Source organism: Hipposideros armiger, unplaced genomic scaffold (genome assembly GCF_001890085.2).
Source record: "Hipposideros armiger isolate ML-2016 unplaced genomic scaffold, ASM189008v1 scaffold_77, whole genome shotgun sequence".
Lineage (NCBI taxonomy): Eukaryota > Metazoa > Chordata > Mammalia > Chiroptera > Hipposideridae > Hipposideros > Hipposideros armiger.
This window is the reverse complement of record NW_017731427.1, coordinates 3,618,709-3,641,272: the sequence shown is the minus strand read 5'-3', so window position 1 is coordinate 3,641,272 and position 22,564 is coordinate 3,618,709. Positions and strand designations below refer to the sequence as shown.

At 36.9% G+C, this 22,564-nt stretch overlaps 1 protein-coding gene across 7 annotated transcripts in view; it reads left to right on the top strand.

Annotated features, from left to right (window-relative positions):
- CUNH18orf63 (chromosome unknown C18orf63 homolog) overlaps positions 1-22,311 on the top strand; it is a 28,311-nt gene extending 6,000 nt beyond the window's left edge. For 3 of the 7 annotated variants that reach the window (XM_019643414.1, XM_019643415.1, XM_019643416.1), the window contains 11 exons: positions 1,252-1,308; positions 5,402-5,513; positions 6,106-6,147; positions 7,624-7,700; positions 10,070-10,179; positions 11,010-11,106; positions 11,219-11,304; positions 12,721-12,904; positions 17,462-18,478; positions 18,674-18,764; positions 19,849-22,311. In XM_019643414.1, the coding sequence (XP_019498959.1) occupies positions 1,252-1,308; positions 5,402-5,513; positions 6,106-6,147; positions 7,624-7,700; positions 10,070-10,179; positions 11,010-11,106; positions 11,219-11,304; positions 12,721-12,904; positions 17,462-18,478; positions 18,674-18,764; positions 19,849-20,015 (2,040 nt within the window). In that variant the 3' untranslated portion in view covers positions 20,016-22,311. Of the gene's footprint in view, positions 1-1,251; positions 1,309-5,401; positions 5,514-6,105; positions 6,148-7,623; positions 7,701-10,069; positions 10,180-11,009; positions 11,107-11,218; positions 11,439-12,091; positions 12,277-12,720; positions 13,436-17,461; positions 18,479-18,673; positions 18,765-19,848 lie in introns of those variants that run through there. The other 4 variants (XM_019643417.1, XM_019643418.1, XM_019643419.1 and 1 more) reach the window with 4 other exon arrangements.
- The last annotated feature ends 253 nt before the right edge of the window (positions 22,312-22,564 follow it).

Sequence of the window (22,564 nt, the reverse complement as noted above, 5' to 3'; positions counted from 1 at the left end):
AATCTTCTTACTCTGAGATTTTAATTCCCCAGAAGCCAGTGAAACCAACACTTATTAACAGTGCTGATAAGCCATACAAAATTTTCAAGTCTTTTGTTTTTCTTCTAGGTTATATGGATATGTCCAACCTTTTCTTCTCAGCCTTTGTATAGTTTTTAAGGAAGAAAAGCTGTTGGTGAACAAGTAGCTAATACTTCTTATCTGTGTTCTTTTCTACCTGAAAATTTTGTGGAACAAGGAGGAAATTGTTTTAGAGTTGTAGTAAATTCAAATATCCTAACCTTAGCAAAAACAATAAGAGAATAGCTATCTAAAAATACGTTTTGCTTTATTAGAAGTATATTATATGCTGTAAAAAAAAATTTACAAAAATATTTAAAGTAGAAAATGGGATTATTATATGTACTGTTGAAACTTTCCTTTCATTTCCCCTTTAACAGCCTCTCCTGGATATTGTTCCATGTTAGTACATATATCTTCCTTAATTTTAAGGCTGTGAAATACTTCATTGGATGGGTATAAAATAATTTAATTATCACTTTCTAATGCACATCTGAGTTTCTAATTTTGTGCTATTACAAACAAACAATGCTTCAGAAAGTGTCATTAAAATTCTGTCATTTTCATTTTCATTTGTCTGGTAGTTTCTATGGGTTAAATTCTTAGAAGTGGGATTGCAGCACATTTTAGCTAGAATCTAGATACTGTGAAATTGCTCTCTGTAAAGCTGTACTAGATTATATGTTAACAAATAGTGTATGAAAAAAAGTTTACAAAAGAACTTACATTTCCACCTTCTCACAAATACTGGATATTTGCAGCCTTACATACCTGCCTTTCTGTTAGGTGAAAAAGAGCATCTTCTTTTAAGTTTTCTTTCTTTCCCTGGTGAGTTGGAGCTCCTTGGCTTTTGAACTTCCTCTTGCTCTTCCATTTGTGTCCATTTTCCTTCTTCACGTCTAAGAACTTACTGTATATTAAGAAAGGTGTTCAGTATTTATTGTATGAAGGTTATTGGCCTCTTCCTTCATATGTCACCCAGAAAGCCTTTCCTCACTTTGAGAACATACCCACAGGTTCTATTTCAGGGAAAGAATGGTCATCACTCGCTTCTCCCAGGCACAGAAGCTGTTAGGATGATAGCCTGACTCTGTGCCCTCTGCTGTATAATGTTAAAGTCTTTCATGTATTACTTTATTTAATAATATATTCATGCTAAGTCATTTTTATAAATGTGGATTTTTATTATAGATACCATTTTATAAAGCCGGAAAACTTAATGCATATATTGAAAAATATGGAGCTAAGGTAAGTTTTTTAAAAGAGAATTCCAGATGCTGTTTATATTGACTTAGTATTCAACTTCTTTTGTCAGCAAACAAAAATTGGAGTATTTTTCTCATAAGTCATTGCTATGCATGTGAAAGAACCCAACAGTTTTTTCCCAAACAATTATTGTATGTACATGCAGTAGAGACACAGGGGAAGAGGCTTAATTTGGGGGGAGGGGGTACTTTCTAACAGGCATTTTATGTGGCATAATGTTACTTACCACATATATCTTCCAAGAAGTTAATATTCCCACTTTTGCAGATGAAGAAAATGAAACCCAGAGAGAGAAAACTATTTTCCATAGCCGTGTAGCTAAGTATAGGAACAAAACCATATAGATTGCATTCTACATGGTGATGAGTTTCTGGATCTTAACAAGGACAATATGAGTACATGGGTTGAGCACCTCTCAGGTCTCAGTTACTCAGGCCGTGAAGACTTGGCTGCGGCTCAGTTCACGTCTGCATGTTCCTCTGGGGCACTGTACCGTGGTTATTCTAGCTGCCTGTTGAGACATCACTGCTGGCCTCTGTTCCTATTGGGTTGTTGGAAAAGTCATGATGCATTTTTGCAACGAAAAACATAGAAAAAATACATCATGACTTTTCCGACAACCCAATAGATCTGGTGGGGCTTGGGAGAATGAGGTCTCTGGTCATCTCCAAGATCTTTTCTTCAGGTTCTAGGAGGATGACAAGGTCTCAGCAAAACCCAGAGGTGCTTTTGCAGTTCCCTGAAAAATCTCTGAATAACCCAAAAGCTGGTTTCGGCCATCAGTCACAAGCTGCGGAAAAACAGTGTTCTTTAGAACAATGTGGAAGGATTTTAGTTAAATCTTTTTGCTGAGACAAGTCTGAACTATGAGAACCAAAGTCATTCACCTAGAACTAGAAGCTAGGTCTTCCAGTGATCCCTACAAAATCCTATCCTTTATTGTGGAAAGTATTTCATGGTTTAGTGGAGACCCCTTTGCTGTTTTCCTGGCCTGCTCTTGGAGAATTTAATCTTATTATTATATTGATGTAAAGGTCAAAATTGTATTGTTTTTGACATGTGTTACAAATAAAATAGATACAATACGATTTTAGAGATGAATTCTGAAGATCAAAGCTGTTATTTTCTGAGCGTAAGAATAGATAGCATTTCAATATTGAGTTAATAAAAGAATATACTGAATATATATATATATATATATATATAATTATGAGATTATAAGAGAAAAATGATTAAGAAACTTATCTCCCATAGTCCTTTTACACTAATGAAAACATGCTTTGTGGTGTATTTTCTTCAAGTCTTCTAACTCACACATTTGACTTTATCAGTGCAAGTTGTCCCATGTCCAAAATATTTAAACTATTTTGTTTATACTCTTATTCTTTCCCCCACTTATCCCAGTTCCTTATTGTTACTAAGTAAAGTTGCTATGTTCGCCTCACCAGTCACCCAGATTCAAAATAACCTTGTTATACATGAGCTTTCTTCCAGCCCGACTTTCCTACCCTCATTGGGCCTTCATGGTTATGCTCAACTTTTCTTTTTATGGATACTTTCTACAGTATAGTAACCATAAGCAGCAGATATTTATTGAACACCTATAATATGCTGAGTACTCTACTTGTTTCTGGAGTTAAAGCTGTGAACCAGAAAAGCTCCCTGCCCTCAGGAATCTTAGGGTAGGAAAAAATTTCCTCCTTTTCAAGTTTTTGGAGTTTGTGTAGAATTTTATTACTTCTTCTGTAAATGTGTAGTAAAATTCTCCAATAAAGTTATCTAGGCCTGGAGTTTTCCTTCAGGGAAGGTTTTTAACTACATTTCCATTTCTTTAATAGATAATAAAGCTATTCAAGTTACCTATTTTAAAGAATATGCCCATTTCATCTATGTTGTCAGATTTATTGGCATAAAGTTACTTGTAATATTCTCTTATTTTCCATAGCTGTAGAATCTGTAGTGATGTCACTTTTGTCATTTCAGATATTGGTAATGTGTCTTTTTTTTTTTTTCCCCTCTCCCTAATCAGTCTAGCTAGAGGCTTAACAGTTGTACTGATCTCAAATAACAAGCTTTTGGTTTCATTGCATTTTGGTCTTTATTATTTCCTTTCTTATGCTTATTTTGGGTTTAACTTGTTCTTTTTCTAGTTTCTTAAGGTGCACGCTGAGGTCATTGATTTGAGAACTTCCTTCTTTTCAATATAGATACATTTAGTGCTGTAATTTCCTCCTTAGCATATGTTTTGTTTGGATTTTCTTCAGTTCAAAATACTTTTAATTCCCTTTTGATTTTTTTCTGTGGTGTAGGGGTTAGTTACAAGTGTGTTATGTAGTTTCTACATATTTGGGGATTTTCCAGGGATCTTTCTGTTACTGATTTCTATTTTAATTGTGGCTAGAGAATATGTTTTGTATAACTTGTCTTTTCAGATTTACTGAGACTTGTTTTATGGCCCAGAATATGGTCTGTCTTCGTACTGTTTCTTGTCCACTTGAGAAGAATATGCATTCTGCTGTTGTTGTGTCAAGTAGTCCATAAATGTTAATTGGGTCACGTGCCTTGATCGTGTTGTTAAGCTACTGTGTTCTCACTTATTTTCTGTGGACCTGTTGTCTCAGTTATTGAGAAAATATGGTACAGAATTTGCCCCAACTTTAGCTGAAGTGATCAATTATACCTTCTTTGCCCTGGAAGGCCTCCAGATCACCAGTCAAGATGTTTATGAATGATGGAATTGCCCCAAACTTCCTGTTTGCATGTCAAGGCTGAGTGTGAACTGATAGTTCCTGCCGTGTAAAGGTTAATACCTTAGGTCACGGGGAAAGTCAACACAGAATCAAGGAGAAAGCCATTTGGCTTTCTAAGGTACAATAGATCCTGATAGTTAATGGGATTTGTCCAGCTGCTTGGGTCTGGGACTCAGGGGGGCGTGTTTGAGGTCAGCATTGCAGGTTGACCTCATCCTGCTACTTGGAGTACTATTGACGGCAGCCTTAATTAAATCCTCTGTGTGACAAATTGAACAGATTTGGTCCTGTCCCCTGCCAACAGATTAATTACTTGCATCCTTGGAAAATTCACCAAATACCAAAATGGTATGAAAATGCGGGGTGGGTAATATTGGGAGACAGCTCTCTTTGTCACTCTCACATTTCTACATGTCTTGCTAGTAGAGGCAGTGGCAGCATTTTCTTCTGGAAAGGATGTTTGTACAGCAAACAGCCTTGATTCTTTGCCAGCCCTGAATAGTTTCCTCCCAAGCATATGCTAATCCATGCTCAGCATATGCTAATCCATGCTCAGTTGAACACTCAGGATGGACTTGGCTCACATCAGGGTCTGCTCTCTCTGTGCAGCCCTGTCATCTCCAACGCTTTGCCCCCAAACGCCAGCTCCGTGTCCTTGCTGCACTCTCAGCTCTGTCTCCTCAATCCAGGGAGCCCACTGGCTCTTCCAGGGCTCCTTTCCCATCACTTAGGGGTCACTTTTCTTTGTTGCTTGATGTCCAGCGTCTTGTGAACCATTGTTTCATGTAACTTGCCCAGTTTTTAGTTGTTTCAAGAGGGACGATAAATCTGTATCCTCTTACTTTCATTGGTCAGAAGCAGAAGTCCTAATTTTTAAAAATTCTGTACAAGTAGAGATACTGTGCTGGTTGCATGTGTGCTCATGTAAGTGTTTTCATTGTTTTCTGATGTTGAACTGGACAGTGCAATAATGACAAATGTTACAATACCGTTCTGGTCCAGTTTCCTCTGTGTAGATCAGAACACGAAGTAAAGTTTAAGGCCTGGCCCAAGAGCACTAAAGGATGAGGTGTTCTGGGCCGGGAGGAGCAGGTGCAGCTTGGCTGTTAGAGCATGACAGCAGTCATGGCTCCAGAGTGAATAGACTGTAGCACTCCTTCAACTTTAGAATCAGATAGGGTCGGCTGTAGTGATGACTGTCACTTACATGGAGAACAGCCCAGTTTGATGGGTGGTGATCCAAACACACAGACATTTTCTATGAGTTTATAGGGACACACTGATTGCTGTCAATTTCGCTATATTTTGTCCCTTCGTGTTTTTAGGCGGAGGCTCCACAAAGAGTAATTCCTGCAATTCTTCAAAACTGCTTTTCATATTCGCTCACAGCTAGACTTGCTCCAGCCTGGAATAAAGCTGGCCATCTCTTGGTGCAAGGTGACTTTATCTCTGTCGGTCATTGCAGCTTTCTGTACTAGATTACCTGTTAGGTGCATCTGTTTTTAATTTCAAGGTATATTCTTTTTAGAGAACAGTTTTTAAAGCATGGCCCCAACCAAGCATTCTCAAGCACGCCCATGACAATAAGTGTCATTTCCTTACTTTGGGATTATATCTAGAGGCCTGCTGATGCTTCTTTAAACAAAATTTGTTTATTATATAATACTTGATTTTTAGAAGGAAGTAAATGTACATTATGGAGCATTATAATAAATTGCACACAAATCACCAATATTGTTGGAACCAAAAGACTATTTCAGTTTGGTGTTGAAGTCTGACCATTTTCTAAGTATTTATACCAGGAAATAAATATTTGAGGGAATAACTGTATTTCTGTCCTTTTAATCGAAGGGATACTTTTTGAGTGATTGTATGTTTTTCTCTGAGCTGTCATCAGGTATTTCTTTGTATAAAAATGCATTTTAAAGCATTTTCTTTAGCTTTGATAATTTCACATTTAAAAAGGTGATATTTATCAAGTATGATTTATGAGTTATAATAATATGGCATATCATATTAATTTTTTAAGGAAGAGAGTTTCTTTCTCAGAGGGGGAAGCAAAGTGCCGTTGGTAAGTAAAAATGTGTATGTCAGTAGATAAAACAGTAATATAATCAACAGTTAAAAAGACAACGTTACAGATTGTTGGATTGTTATAATCTTGATGACTAGGTTATATTGGAATTTAATCAGGTTATTATAATCACAGTTTCACCCAGGAAATCACCTCTGGCTCAAAATATATATTCTATCTGTAGGAGAAAAAAATTCACTTCTCTTACTTGGAATAAAAGCTGTATTTTTTATTTCTCCACTGAAAGAAAATGATGACTATGAAGGAGTTTAATTCTGCAGGCATTTATAATGTATAGTTTCCAGAACCATATCATCAAAAATTCTCTAGTAGTGTTGTAAAAGCTTTATTTCTTATGAGAACATGATTCTTATTCTCCTTAAAAAGTCTAAAGAGACACAGATAATCTCAAATACACAGTTTATGAAATGGTCTGATCTAATTCTTTCAATGATGTGCATGGCTGTATTGCAGGTAGACAAGTTCCTAAACAATATTCCGGAAATAGCAGATAGGTGGAAATCCTGAGTAGACATTACTAATCAATCATGGTTGCCCTCCCCACCATTTGGGCATAGCCTTAAGTCCTTGGCTGGCCTCTGAACCACGACTCTACCGTCTGAGTTGCTTTCCTTGCAATAGTTGTGTGTTGAACTTGGACAGAGTCCGTCATGGTACTGTGCTTGAGACGGATGGGTTCATTAACTAAATTTCATTTCATCCCACATACTACCGGGAGACTATAGCTGTCAGAGATGACAGTTAAGGAGAGCAAAATTCCTTACTTCTGTGTTAAAATTGTTGCTTTTAGTTTTACCAAATGTAATATTCTACAGCAAAACTGACAAACTGGAAGTGTATAGTTCATTGGATTTTCACAAACCAAACATATCTTTATAGCCAGTTCTTAGATCAAGAAACAACATTACCAGTACCCCAAAAGCCCCTCCTGCTTTCTTACAGGTATTACCCCTTCCCAAGATAACCACTTCCTGACTTGTATAAGTAATTTTAATTATGAGAAAGCAAGGTAGAAGCCTTGGGGCTCTGTGAGATCCAGGATATACCCGCCAGTATATTTGAGGGTATTTATTGGAAAAAAACCACTGAAGTCAGAATCATAGCATAGTACTTCTCCTGATTTAAGAAAGCAGTCTCCATTTTTCCCATAGAGTAGACGTCAGACTTGTAAAAGAGACTTGTGTTTTCCTCTCAAATGTGGGATGTCTCATTTGTCTTATTGTAACCTGCCCTGTGACATTGCCCCCAACACATACACACCCACATTCTGCGTTGTTGTCTTTTAGATGTCTTATCTGCAGACTGTCAAATATTATATAGTGATGGAATTTTACCATGTGGGAAAACTATCCATTCTTTACCGGGCTTCTAATTTGAATAAATTAAGTTAAAGTAATTTCTTTTGGGGAGTAATAATTCCAGAAAGCTTACAATTAAATATTTTATTTTCAGAATTAAACATCAATGTAACAGAAGCTCAAGTCTGCCTGAGTATAGAAGCTTTCACGATCCGACTGCCACCACCTGAGGTGCCACATATTTTGATTTCTGTGACTAACTTTACTACATTTACTATATACATAATAGATTTCTTATTATTACGAACATGTTAGTTTTAATTTTTAACAAGAAGATAAGATTTTTTTATTTTCAAAATTCATATTATTAAATTCTTGATATATTCATATTGTTCTGAACCTGTTTACCTGAAGAAAATATTCTTTCAATTTAACACACATGTAATCATATCATTCCCTTGCTCAAAAATATTTTTATTGGGTTGTCGAAAAAGTCATGACAGATGTTTGCGACAGATGGCGCTAGTTCATCTTTGGAAATATTAGAGTCATTCGCATCTATGTTATTGCTATGTCATTTGATAGCTGATGGTTCTAGCTTCATTCTAAAAAAATTGAGTGATTTGGTTAGTTAGCACACAGCAGGAGGGTTGTGTTGCTACTGGCATTTAATGGATAGAGGCCAGGGATGCTGCTAAATATCCTACAGGGCACAGGGCACAACACCAGCCCCACACAACAGACTTATGCAGCCCAACGTGTTACTAGTGTCCAGACTGAGAAACCCTGGGCATAGGTCAGATGGCTCTTCCCTTGCTCAGCGCCCTGACTGGCTGCACGTCCTGCTCATCATGCAAGGGCCCGCTCAAATGCTCCGCCATTCGTTTTGCTCTTTAGCGTTTTGATTATCTGTTTTGTCGAGTCAATAGATGAGTCACAGGTGAGCAGGATCTACCTTCTGGTCCTCAGGAATTATGTAAGCCAGGAGGAAGCTGACCTGTGTGTAAATAACTGGAGTGTGTGGCGTGATGTGAATACCTTGTACCAATGAGGGACCCTTCCCAAGAATCCAGACCCAGTATGATCTCCACCTGCCTTCAAACCTTCACACTGTTCCCCACCAGGCTGACATACGTCCTTGTGTTTCTGAAGGCACACTCCTCATTTTTACACCCCAGTTAACTTCATAGTGAGCTCCTTAAGGACTAATTATTGCACCTCACTGCCCCTTGAATTTTCTACAGATGATACTTCTGTTTTATATACCTGAGTTTTGAACAATTAGAGATTAACAAAGAGGAGTAAGACATACAGAGATCAGAATACCACCTTATTAATAGGGTGAGAATATAATTTATTCAAAATGGACACTTTTGAGAGTGAAAGGAGCACTAACCCAACAGGATACTGGTCCAATATGTATGAACTGGGAGATCCTAAAAATGAAATCAGATCCATTGAAGTTGGATGTAATAAGTGTTTGTACATAAAAGAACAGTTTGTGCACCCGGAGTCTTCAGACCAACAGTGCAATGAAGCTCAGGTGTGTTGTTCCAGGACCATTTATATAGCGAAAATGCAGGAGAGTTTTCCTCGTGATAATGCTTGGGCATAGCAGTGGGGTTTTCCAAATGACAGGGAATTGATTAAAAGTGATTTTATACAATTTTGGAAAACAATTTAAGTTTCCTTTGTGATTTCTGGAGGCATTTACAAAAACTAATCCAAGTTAAATTTTGCTTGCATTGTAGAATAAACTAGATTGGGTTTCACTTAACATGGCCTAACTGAGTTTCTCTGCATAAAGCATTTTTAAGTTTGGTCTCCATTTTATTTATTTCAACAGACATATGGTGACACTATTTATTACTGGAAAAGATAAACAACTATTGGAGAATGTGGCCTGTCTGAACCCTAGAATTAGGTAGATTGACCCACCCATGTATGACAGTAATGGGAACCCTCGGGCTGCCTGGGGAGATCAATACCATTCCCAACACGACAGAGAGAATGCGCGACACCACTTTTTGCTCGCATGCCAGCTCCCAATAGGAAGAGTAAGGAGCTGTCCCAATTTTACCAACCAGATAAGTCACCTCATCTGCCCAAGGGAGGGGCCCAATGACATCAGGAGAGTAGAGCTGTTTTCATGGGAGACAAACACCAGAAATGAGGGAGATGCACTCTCTTCTCTACTCAGCATTATACGCTCAATACATACTTGTCAATTCACTTAAATTGATTCCCTAAATTATAATTTGTTATCCAAATCTCACTTTACTTACATTTTTGATAGGGCATCTCTCACATCCCGACTGCTATAAAAATTGGTTCATATGTTCCTGTGAAACAGTACAAAATAGTAGTTTTGATTTGGAAGATAAGATAAGAATGAAATGCTTGATATACTGTATAGAGGAGAGACTGGCTGGGCTGAACCTTTGATTGTGGCAAGTGGGTGTGCATGGTCCAATGTAACTTAAGCCTTTAAAATTATAATTGTGTGTGTGTTTGCAACAAAAACAGTACGTATTTTTGAATGTTTCTTTTGTTTGCCAAATTGTTTTGAGGACTTATGCATTAAAATCTTCTATTAAAAGCTAAGAGAATTTGGTATTTCTCCGAGTATTCTGAAGGATTTTGACACTCACAAGAATGCTGTCATTGAGGGACATTCGATTTTAAACAACTGGTGCTATGTTTTGCCAAGGTGAGATTTCAATTTGTAGTATTGAGGGGAGGTTCAAGATATATTGGTTTTCTCTTATCTCACTTCAACATGGATATGTGCAGAAGTCTAAACCATTTTAGTGAATTTTTGAAAGTGAATTATGACTTAGAAAAAATATTGAAATAATATTGTCATATTTTCATAAGCCATCAATTTCCTTTATCAAATTAGTACTAAAATGAGTTTATTATACATTTACATTTTTATTAGATATAGCTTTTTAAAAGTAAAATTTCTAGATATCTCATGAAATTACAACCATTATAATACTCTTTTATATAATAAACTTATATAATTAATGATTCATTATCATTTGATAAGAGCTAAGTTTCAAGTTTGTATTATCTTCAGGGGAAAAAATTGCTTGTTATTAATATAAATAGTACTACTGGGATGAAATTTTAACCTGCTTTGCAAAAAAACAACTTTTAACTACCAAGCATATTCATATTAATTGAATCATTGAAGCAGGAAAGAGATAGATGGGGAACAAAGATTTCACTCCGATTCATTTAACTCTTAAACTTTTCCCTAAAGTCTAACAATTAGAAGGCATACCTCTGTGTGGCAACATTTTAGTAGTCATTATTCTGTATTTATAAATGGCATATTGTTTGCATCAATTCAACTTAGTTTTTCCTAACAATTCTAGTTAAGATTTAATACAATGTATATTTGGAACTAGGAGCAAATGATTAGCTTATTACTTACATGTAGATAGTTACTAGGTCTTTTTGAACACTTTCTAAATCACATAGTTAAACTGTAAGCATTAGCTCATAATATTTTACCAACTTTTATTTACACAGTATGAAAATGGGAAAGATAGTGGGTATTCTTCATACTACACCCCCTGACTGTCCTTTTCACTCGTATGAAGATTTCCAGATGCACTGGGATAACATGGTAAGTAACATAAATATATATTCTGTTAGGAGTTATTTGATTTTGCTTTTCATAATTTAACCTAAGTTTAGCTTTCCCTCAAGAGAATTTCAACTTTGTTCTTAATTTTTAGTATGGCTATAAACTTCCGGAAGATTGTGGAGATATTAAAATATACTGTAGCATCTACTTCAAAATGATAGGAGGGAGGACCTTCACATATCCTTTCCGCTCCACATGGAACAGACGCGCTCTGCCCACCCGTGACCCAGCCTTTTCTCCTGCCCCATGTGGTCATTTTCAGCCTTCTTTATGTCCGTGTGAAACTACGTTCCTCTCTACTTTTTATCTGCGTGAGTGTTTTTGTTTTGCTTAGAACTTGCCCATTTTTATTTGAGGATGAGTTTAATAATGACATTTTCCCCCTTAACGCTACTGCAACAACTTAGCAAAAGAAACTTTACAGTAGGTAGAAAAAATGTTGATATGATCCCTAGCAGAAAGTAAGGAAATTATCATAGGATTCTCCTTAGCCAAAGGCTCCCTCCGGTGGCATTGGATATTACGAAAGGGTGGAAGTAAAGAATTAGTGGTTTAACAAAGATTTTTCTTTTTGGAAGGTTATTTTATTTTACAGGCAAAATTGGGAGGATTTGACTTGCATTTAATGCACCCATTGATTTAGAAAATATCTTAACATTATTTTTTAAAATCTACACACAAAGGGTGGCTGGTTAGCTCAGTTGGTTAGAGTGTGGTGCTGATAACACCAAGGTTGCTGGTTCGATCCCCGCATGGACAACTGTGAGCAGCACCCTCCCTAAAAGAGTCAACTATGCTGTTGTAGTATGAAAGCAATGTGTAACCAATGACCATGACTGTTCCCCAATAAAATTAAAAATAAGTTAATTTTAAAAAAATCTACACACAAAAATAGCACAAGCGCTCCCGTGAAACCCTTCAGTCTTAATACTGATCTCAACATTTCTGTCTCTATTCTGACCAGCTGGAGTGTCAGCATGGCAGAGAGAAGAGCCATAATGTTCTCTTTCTGTATTCTAACCCAGACCTTAATACAGAATTGAAGTGGACGGATACCAGTTTTTCCCTTTCATTAGATGCCAAGTCATTATTCCAAATCTCCAGAATATTTCTCTTCAGAAAAGTAACTGCTTTTTTCAAAAAAACTGCTTTTGGAGCTTGAACAAAATCTCTATGTGTTGTTTCTCTGTACTGAATTTTTAGTTCTTTTTGGAGATGCAGCATGTTTATTGTTTACTATAAACACTCGTTTTTATAATCTATAAAGGTCATAGTGTCTCTCTTATAAGTCATTTTGGGGCTATCTTGATTTGCCAGTCTATATAGAAAGCCATATAATAGGGATACAATGAGTTGTCTTGATCGTGAGTGTTAAAATTGAAGTAATTAAGATCCCTGTGAGAAAACATGCTCTTTAGCTTTGGATTATAAACTTGGAATTATTTACTGTGGAATAAATAAGCAATAATCAAATACTTAGGATTTATTTATATGTGCCTTTTTAACAGTTATTATTTTAATGTTTTTTAATGCCATGAAAGTTGCTATCTTGTATGTACAAAAAATGTTCCATTGTTCCTTAACTTTGTTCACATACCCTCTCAGCTGCATCCGAAGTGAGCCCACACAGTTCTTCCCAAGGGTAGATTTGGGAGGTGTGCTGAAAAGTTTTCTTTCAGATTTAAAATCTAAACTGCCCCATGTGTGTGGATTTCCCATAAAAATAACAACGAAACCGTGCTACTACACACACGAACTAACTAAACCACGTATACAGGTAAGAAGTTCTGTCGGGACGCACTACACACTTGTCTTACCTGGATCTCTCGCCTTCTCTGATGGACCGCCTAACCCACCATGCTGTAATTCTTTTCTCTCGGCTCAGCATTCCCCTAATACTGTCTGCTACTATAAAGTACTTAACTGTTAGTCACTACCAGTTGTTGTTATTTATTTAACATGCTGTTGTAGTAGTACTTGTGTACTGGTCTGTTTCTTCTAATGTAGGATAAGCTCCTGGAGGCTAGAGATCATGTTCCATCTTGTTATCCTAAGTGCCTGGTACATAATAGGTGTTCATTTAATGCCTTTTCAATGAATAAGTCATCTTACAGGATAGTTTATAAACAATTTGCCTCATACAAACCCAAGTTTACTATGAATCTCTGCCACTTCATTTGAGTCTGATTGATTGAAAAAGCCTTTGAATAATTCCATCTTTAGAAATTAAATTAATTCAATAACATTTTAATTGTAAGATGATGTGCTAAGTAAAATCTTATTTGTGAAAAACCAGTAGCAGTTGAGCAATACTAATGAAGAAAATGTGGTGGCTTGTCTTCACACTCACTGGAATAAAACTTCTTTGTCAAAACAAAATTAAGAGGAAAGTTTCCAAAGAACAAATCTAAGGAAATTTAATTTAAAATTTTCCACAATATTCGTTCTTTGGAATGACAGATAATTGTGTGTTTTCGTCAAAGGAAAGTCAAAAGTTTGAGCCGTTTGAAATATAATATGAATTCTATGACTGTCTATCTCCGTGTCTGCCCAGTCCCCTTCCTTTGCCTCACTAGTGTCCTCTGAGTATTGTCTAATATAATATACTGTTTATTGTATTTATAATACTGCCCACTGCTCCAGTGGTTTTAGCTTTACACACTGTTGACTTGCAGTGGCTCACACATGACGCCTCATGGCACTTTTTTAGCTTTTGCTGCCATGCTAATTGTTTCACCCCCTTCATAATCTTCAGCTGCAACTCACCAGCCAGTACGATAGACCCCACTCATCTTTTGAGGCCAGGCCACATCATCTGTCACTGGCCAGCATGTAGGTTTGGTATCCTCGGGTGACAGGCCATCACTGTGTACACATGGTATAAAAACATGAGAGCCTGGATGCCAAGGCTGTAGGCGAGGCCACTTCCTTAGCAGGGAGCGTGGGTGAGCAGATACCAATCAACATCTTTATGAGAACGAGTCCTAAAATCTTTCCCAGATACAACATTTTTAAGAGTTTTGTGACTGGCCATGTCCAAACCTGAGAAACTTAGAAGATACCTCGTTATATCATGCATTATTATTGAATATATTTATTGAATACTGAATATTTCCAGCCCATGACTTTCAGAAACAGTGAATCCAGACAATGTACTTGTGAAATTTGCTCCTTAAATGTAAAATAACACTTACTTGGAAATTCAGGTCTTGATGTTGCTCCGACAGCTGGAGCCCTGACGATCAGAATTTCTCCTGCTCACTCTTATTGAGCGTCCTCTGTGTGCCAGCTGCTTTTTTGTGTATCATCTCATTTAACTGTCAACATAAACTCTTGGAATAAAGAATTATTCCTTAGTTTTGCAGAAGAGGAAACTGGAGCTCAGAGCATCCAAGTAATTTAACCAAAGCCATACAGTTAAATACATAGCAGAATTAGGACTGAAGCCCAGAGTCAGAATCTGAGTCCTGTAGTTGGAAAAAGTTTAGATGTGTGGTCAAGACGCCAGGCTCTAGAGACAGGCTGCCTGGATTTCGACCCCTCAGTACTTATATACTCTGGGCAAGTTATTGGATCTTCTTGTGCCTCAGTTTCCTCAGTTGTAAAGCGGGGTGCAGTAGTGGTGGTAATGACAGCCCTTGTTCCAACCTGGGCTCTCAGGGAGGCTGGCTCGGAAGCGCGTCTAATGCACGTGGTGTTTATAAGTGACTGCCCTTGGAGTCGGCACCTGCAGACAGCAAGGCAGGAGGCGGGGCTGGGTGGAGGGAGAAGCCTGAGGCAAAGCAGGGCCAGACCACCTTGGCCAGCCTTCCGAGGGACTCTGAGCTAAGACAGCCCATCACGGGCTCCGCCAGGGCCCAGAGAGCCAGGCCTTCATACCCCTGCCACCTGTCACTGGACTTGGGCCACCCTAAGGCAGTCTCGAGGGGACGACCGCCAAAGGCGGCCTGCGCCAGCACTGCCTGCAAATGGGGCAGCACATCGCCATGTCCTCACAGGGCTTCTGGTTTTCAGAGATTAGATAATACTTAGAACAAGTCCTTGTACTTGGTGAGTTCTCAGTAAGTGGCAGTTCCTATTATTGCTACATCACAAGTCAACTCGAAGATTCATGCAATGCTAAAAAGCTTAGGTTTAGAAAGTGAAAAATAAATTGATAAGATGACTTGGGAAAACTCAGCTGACTTAAACAATTTAAATTAGCCAGAGTGCTTAGCCACTTTTGTTGAACTTTACAGAAATTCTCAAAGACATAAATTAGTATCATGAACTCTCATGTGTCTCTCATCTAGTTCCTCCTTGACATATTCTTGGGTGAGGGGTAATTGGAGGATTTTAAACAAATCCCAGATACAATGTTATTTCATATGTAAAGACTTTAGTAACCATATCTGTCTCACAAGACATTTTTAAAAACTTATTTAACAGTGATTGCTTGGTATCTGATACCATATCATACCCCCAACTCCCCATTATCTCAGAGATTTTATTTTAGGGCTTTTGTGTAAATCAGAATCCAAGCAGGGGCCACATAATTCCATTCGATTATTAGGTCTCTTAAGTCTCTTTTATTCTGTAACATTCCAAACCCACACCCCTTAATTTATGCCAGTTATTTGCTGGGGAAACTGGATTTGCCCTGGAAAATATCCTGTATTCCAGATTTCACTAGAATGTGTAGAACCAGATTTTTGATAGATAAAACAGATTTGATTGGTCATTTTGGTCAATCCTTACGTTTCATTTAATCATTACCTTAATTTGAGGCCTCCATTAGATATCCATTCAGATCTAAATAGAGGTTAAAGCTTTTAGTTTCCCTGTGTAATTTCATGTTCATGTACAAAGTTATATAAATTATATGTAAACTTCTAGAAATTAAAAGTCAACTAAGCCACATTTGCCAGTGACACCTGGCAGAATAACAGATAATGTGGTAAAGCATATGTTTTTTGATGGGTTATTACTTCACAAAGCTTCAATTTGTTGAGCATTTAAGTATTCTAAGTTCTGTAAATTATTTATGATCTCATCTGCTGTATACATGGGCCCTTTTTGTAATCTTTTTATAAATTTTGAATATAAACCTAGAGGTTCCCCCTTTGGGCTACTTACTATATTTTAGAAATTGAAAGGATGAGTAAATAATATATTGACAGGCTAGGGGGTAAAAACAAGCTTTTGGAAATTATTTCCATCAGATACACATTTTGAGAGAGAGACGAAGATGAAACAGGGTGTGAATATAAACCTTTTGGGTACATATTCTAGGTAAGTTTTATGTCAGAATGCAAGTAATCTATTCTTATATGAATCTGCCTAGATGAGGTATGTCGTGTGGTTTTTGTTTTGTTTTGTTTGTATCTCAAGTAGTAGGTATGCTGTTTAAAACTTACTATGGTTTATGAAATCCAAGAGTCCAAAAAAGTTCTTTGATTTTCTATAATTGATTTCAGCTTAGTTGTTGAGCCCTTTTTTCATCGAATGGAAAAAAAATTTATTCTAGACACTTTTAAGATGACTCAGTCACTTCTGACAAAACATCTCTTTGAGGTAGAACTTCAAATTTAAGAATTGTTCTTCTCCCCGTGATATCATCTGTGTGCAGGGGAAAGTCTATGTAGGGTGAGGGCAGTGGTGGGCGAAGTGCGTTTGGTGTGTTTGCCTAATATGGGTCACATCAGGAGAATGAATGCCCCAAGCTCTGTTTCCGGACACCTGCAAAGCTGGTGAGTGGACACTTGAGCCTCTGCTAACTCTGCAGTTAAATAATCAGAGGCATTCATAATTAAACTTTTCAGCAGAAACTGCAGGAGTCACTTCTTCCTTTCAAATGTTGTATGAGTTCATTGGTTGGTTGATCCTAAATCACATCCTGAACGCTAGCTGCAAAGGAGGAAATGTCCAGTTTAGATTCCCGGGATCTAGAAGGAACAGTAAGTCAAGGGCGTGATGGCTGTTAAGCACAGCCCACTGTCATAGTGACAGCTGCATGGTGGAGGGGATTCGAGAAAAAAAGAAATAGAAGACAGCAGCAAGAGCACTTGGAGGACAGTGGGGAGCAATTACAGTTTTTACAGTTGATTTAGATAGAATTTAGAACATACCTTCATCTTAAAATATCATCTTGAAAGGATAGTACCTAAAGAAGGATACAAACTATAAGAAATGTGCACATTTCCTCGAGAATGCACATTTGTTTTCTGTTTTTATTTACCTATTTTATATATTGTAGTGTTACTTTATGTTCTTATTTTGATGCTATTTTATATCATTTTCTTTTCCATTAACGACATTATTACATTTTTAAAAATTTCCTCATCTCTCCTTTCAGGAAAAAGTCAAGCCACCCAATCTGACCTCTAAACAAACATTCCAGTCCTCTCTGACTCAGGCCCCTTCCAGGAAACCCTTGCTGTCTCAGCATGTCCCACCATGTTCAGTGGCCATGGACCACAAGGTGGCGCTTCCGGTCAGCCAGCGGAAGCCCTGCGTGTCCTCAGCTCTGTACCTCCAGCCAGAATCTGTTCAGAGCAGAAAGAAGTCCCTGTCTGACAAGGCACCACGAGTACATGTGGAAGTACGAAAGCCCAGCAGAGGAAATCCTCAAGTTCAAGAAACAGATTTTAGCTCCCAAAGTAATATCACCCCTAAACTCATACCAGTTTTCAAAAATCGATCATTACAGATGAACAGAAATGCCTTAGAACCTGGCAACATGAATAGAAAAGAACATGTTACAGAATCTAAGTTGTTTTCACTTAAAACCAGTGTGATCCAGGATGACAAACTGAATTTAGAACCAGCTATAAAAAAAATACCTAATCGTCACACTCACATGAATGCTAGACATTTAAACCCAAAGACTTCTAGACCTCTGCAAGAAAAAAATACTGATTCCTATAAAAATATGACAATACATCCCCCTTCTAGTGGAAAAGCATCAACTGCGAGTATAAAGGGAAGTAAACAACTATCTCACAGTTCAGGATTTCAGATGTCAAATAACAACTTAGGTGTAATAAAGAGTGCCGCTGACTTTCAAGTGAATGGAAAAGAAAACTTAACAAGCAAATATATAACACAAATTTTAGGGAAAGGACACGAGTCACTAAAAGTGAAAAGACAACCATACATTTTTGAATCAGACACAGAAATGGAAAATGTCCAACTACTACAGCATCAATCAGTAAATCAAATTAAAGAAACTGATGTGAATGACCAAAGACTGATAGTAAGCAGAACAGCTCACAGGTCTAAAACAAAATTATGTCAGGAATCTTCAAAAACTTCAAAGAAGCCTCATTCCAGTAACATCCATTATGGACAATCCAGTTCTTCTCGGAACCAGGTAAAACAAAACAAAACATTTTTAATCTGAGGCTATTTATCATATGATAGACCTTTAAGGCCCCTAAATAAAGATTTAAAGGATCTGCCCAAGATCATCTAGAAACACATTAAGAAACAATATCTGCCCTGACACAGTAACTACAAGTATATATAGTTAATTTATTAAAAATGTGATTCTTTAATCTGATTACAGATGCATGACTTGGACAAATCAAAACCTAAGAAATCTGTCATCATTCCTAAAGCTTACAAACATGACTGCGAAAGCAGGAAACACCCATCAGGTAACTTAGGGGGTATCTTGTGATTTATTTTTTCATTACGTTATCTGAATTGGAATTGCCAAGTTTAGAGATCTCAAACCTCTTGATAAGGAGTTACTTTTAAATCCCTTGCAGCTTTAAAATCAGCAAGGAAATAGGAAATGTTGGGAACAGTACAACCCTTGAATAAGGACAGCACACAGCAACTGTGACATCGAGCAAAGACCCCAAAGATGGGCGAGGTGGAGAGGTCCCACTGCTGGCTACCCCCACCCTCTGACCTGGGGTCTTTGCAGACTAAGAGGGCACACAGCCGCAGACTGCCTAGAGACAGGTTCCACAGCCACTAGAAACGTGCCTTTAGGAACTTGCACCTGAGATAGTTACTTAAAATGATGTTTCAAAGATTAATCTTTAAGTTAAAATTTACTCCAAAGATGTTGCGGTGCTGACCCAAGTTAGGCTTGAGGTTTTGCTGATACCCTGAGTCCACAGCACTGAAGTCACAGAACCACACATCTGGAAATTACATTTTATTTCATTCTGCCATCTGTTCTAGTCTAGGAACAAGCATATTACTAAAACATCCACTCTTTTTTTTGCCCAGAACTATTGGAATACTTTGAATTCAGATTCTTTATGAGCAAACTAGAAAAAATTTCTCCTTTCCTCTTCCAAATGCTATTTCTTTCTATAATTAATAGAATTTTCAGCCTGATTTGAGTTAGCCAAAAGGTACGTAAGTCTATTCCTGTATATTTTATGTGTCATGTCGTTTTTGACATCTTAACATTTTATGTACTCAGTAGGTGGTTAAGAAAAAACTGCTAGAATGCCTTAAAATTTTTAATTTTTTAAAATCTATTCCAAATTTCATAATTTTTTAGATGTATAGTACTTTCCCGCTTTGAATTACTTAAGACCTAAAAATAAGAAATCATTCCCATTACCTAGAAAGAATGACATGAGAAAAATTATAGGATATCATTATAGAAACTATTCTCCTTAAATATAAAATTAATATAAAGCCCTGTAAAAATTTTGAGAAATACAAAACAGTTTGAAGAAAGAAGTTTTACAAACCACCTGTAATTCCTCTTTGCAGAGATCAGCACCCTGAACAGCGGACAGACGCTGACGCCCATGCCTGTGACCATGGGCTTCAGCCCATATGCTGCTGCGGGCCCCCCTTGCCACTCGGCAGCTGTGTTTCCATGGCTGCATGTGTGGTCCACTGCACGTGACAGTGCTGGATTCACCTGTTCCTACTGACTGACACATAAGTTCTTCCCAACTTTTCGCTCTGATAACAATGTCATGTAAATAGTCTTATACACATCTTTGCAAAATATCCAATTCATAGTAGTTTTGTTGAAACTATCTTTATTTTGCCCTTGCTATTTTTATTATTGAAATTTAGTTGAACTCATTTTTATTACTGAAATTTTCCAACCACACAAAGTGCAGATAACAGTATAAAGAACCTCTAAGTACCTGTCATCCAGATTCAACCATTATTAATATTTTGTCACTCAGTTTCATCTATTTCTCACAGGTTCACTTTTTACTGTACTATTTTAAAGTAAATTTAATACAGCATGTAATTTCACCCATAAAAGAAAAAAATAATATCTATAAATACATTACATTTTGGGGGTATCTACCATATCTTTATTGACTTACTAAATTTGACTTTAACACACAAAGTAACAGGAAGCCCTCAATAAACATAAAACCTATTTCAAAGACGAACTACAGCCTTCAGTCACATAACCAAAATATTGGAGTGGAGATTTATTTGTTCAAACCTATTTATTAAAGCATATGCATGTACCAGGCAGTGGGTGAAGCTTTGGGTTACTGAAATGACAAGGTTGCCATTGGCTGTGTAGTCTGGTCTCCAGCACATCCATTCTGGGCTCCTGGCAAAGATGTAGGAACATCCATGCATTGAAGCAAACATCAAGAATGACCATTTGGTTCATACTACAAATAAATTATCTAACGTGCATGAAGAGAGAGACAGAGCGCCTCACTAGTATTATTCTGGCTTTCAAACATTATAGATGTTTAATTTGCAAAATGTGATATAATTGTTTTGGTAAGATATTTAACAGAAGCCAAAAATCCTCGTTAACATCCCTTCATTAAATTAAAAAAAAAATCAGAGAGCCAAGTATAAGTTGAACTTTGATTTTTTAATGTGATTTACCATTTTTGCTCTTTCACTAAACCATTGCAATCAAAGGCAAAAGTGAACATGAACTCTGCTTCAAAACTGTTACCATAATTCTTACTCTTGAAATGGTGCCTGGTTCATTACTATAATATACCTTCACTATGTACCTATACTAATTTACTGTATACCTTTAATGCAAGCATTTCTGCTTTCTAGAATTCTCATTTTACAATTATTTAACCATTTTCATAGGGAGATAGTCTAGTTTAAAGCCCATTTTGAGTGTGCCTTTCTCATTCTAAAACTGATATGATAGATACTTAGCAGACTGCTTTAAAGAATGGTACGCCGTCTTGCTTTTGAGGCTGTGGTGAAAACATCTGTTTATAGAAGTGCAGTAATAAGTATATATGTCTGGTCACTCAGTCCTGCACAGCATATGCTCATTCTCGAAACCAGTCTTCCTCGCTGCTCCGCCCATGTGTCCCCTGCCTGCCTACCCGCTACTGTCCAGTCATCATGCCTTAGCTAATGGAGGCGTCCATTGTTATTACACTAAGCAGAGGAATTAACAGACAAACCCACTGCTTAAGTAGTGTGTGGTGTCTTCCAGTTGTTTATGGAAATAATCTTCATAGCTCCTCCACTCCATCAGTGTCTGAAACTTAGAATTTATGGAATAGAATTTCATTTAGATAAATGCCAACCTACATGGCAAAGCCTGCTTGTCTTAGGACCAGTCTGTCTTCTGGTGTAAAAGTAGGTTTATTTTTCATCTTTTGATATTTATCCTAGTGAAAGTTTACCCCCCAAATAAATAAATAAATAAATAAATAAATAAATAAATAAACACACACACACACACATATGTATATGTATAATATGTATGATTTACTGTAGAGCTACATGGATGGGTTAATTGATTGTTTGTATACTATCCATGTTCAGAAAAGAGGTTCTAGACCAAATTGCTCTGCTCAGATTCACTGGAGAAATCAAGGAAGATTTTGGTTCATTTTAAAACTTACAATTTTGAAAGCCAGAATAATTACAAATCCTTATTTAGATAAGGACAACAAATTGCATTTCCTTGTTTACATGTTTTATTATTTACATAAATTATGGACACTCCCCTGCCCCCAAATCATTCTTCACATTCTGACTATGTTAATTTTATTACCATTATAATTTTTAAGCCATAAATAACTCCAGAATCTTAGAAGATCAGCCGCTGCATTTATTTTATTTTATTATTTTATTTTAAAACTTTTTGGGGTTTTTTGTTATTAATTTCTAGTCAGATAATATTATATCCCATACTTTTTTTTACATTTTTAATTATCTTAGTGTTTTTTTAGTTAAACTTATTGGGGTGACAGTTGTTAGCAAAGTTACATAGGTTTCAGGTGTAGAATTCCGTAATACATCATCTATACGTTACATTGTGTGTTCACCACCCAGAGTCAGGTCTCCTTCTGTCACCATATATTTGACTTCATTTTCCCTCTTCTACCATCCCCTTCCCCCTCTTAATAAGCCAGACAGAAAACGTCAAGAACCATATGATTTCACTGATATGTGGTATATAAAACTGAAAGCAACAAAAGAACAAGACAAATGAAGAAACAAACCCATAGACACA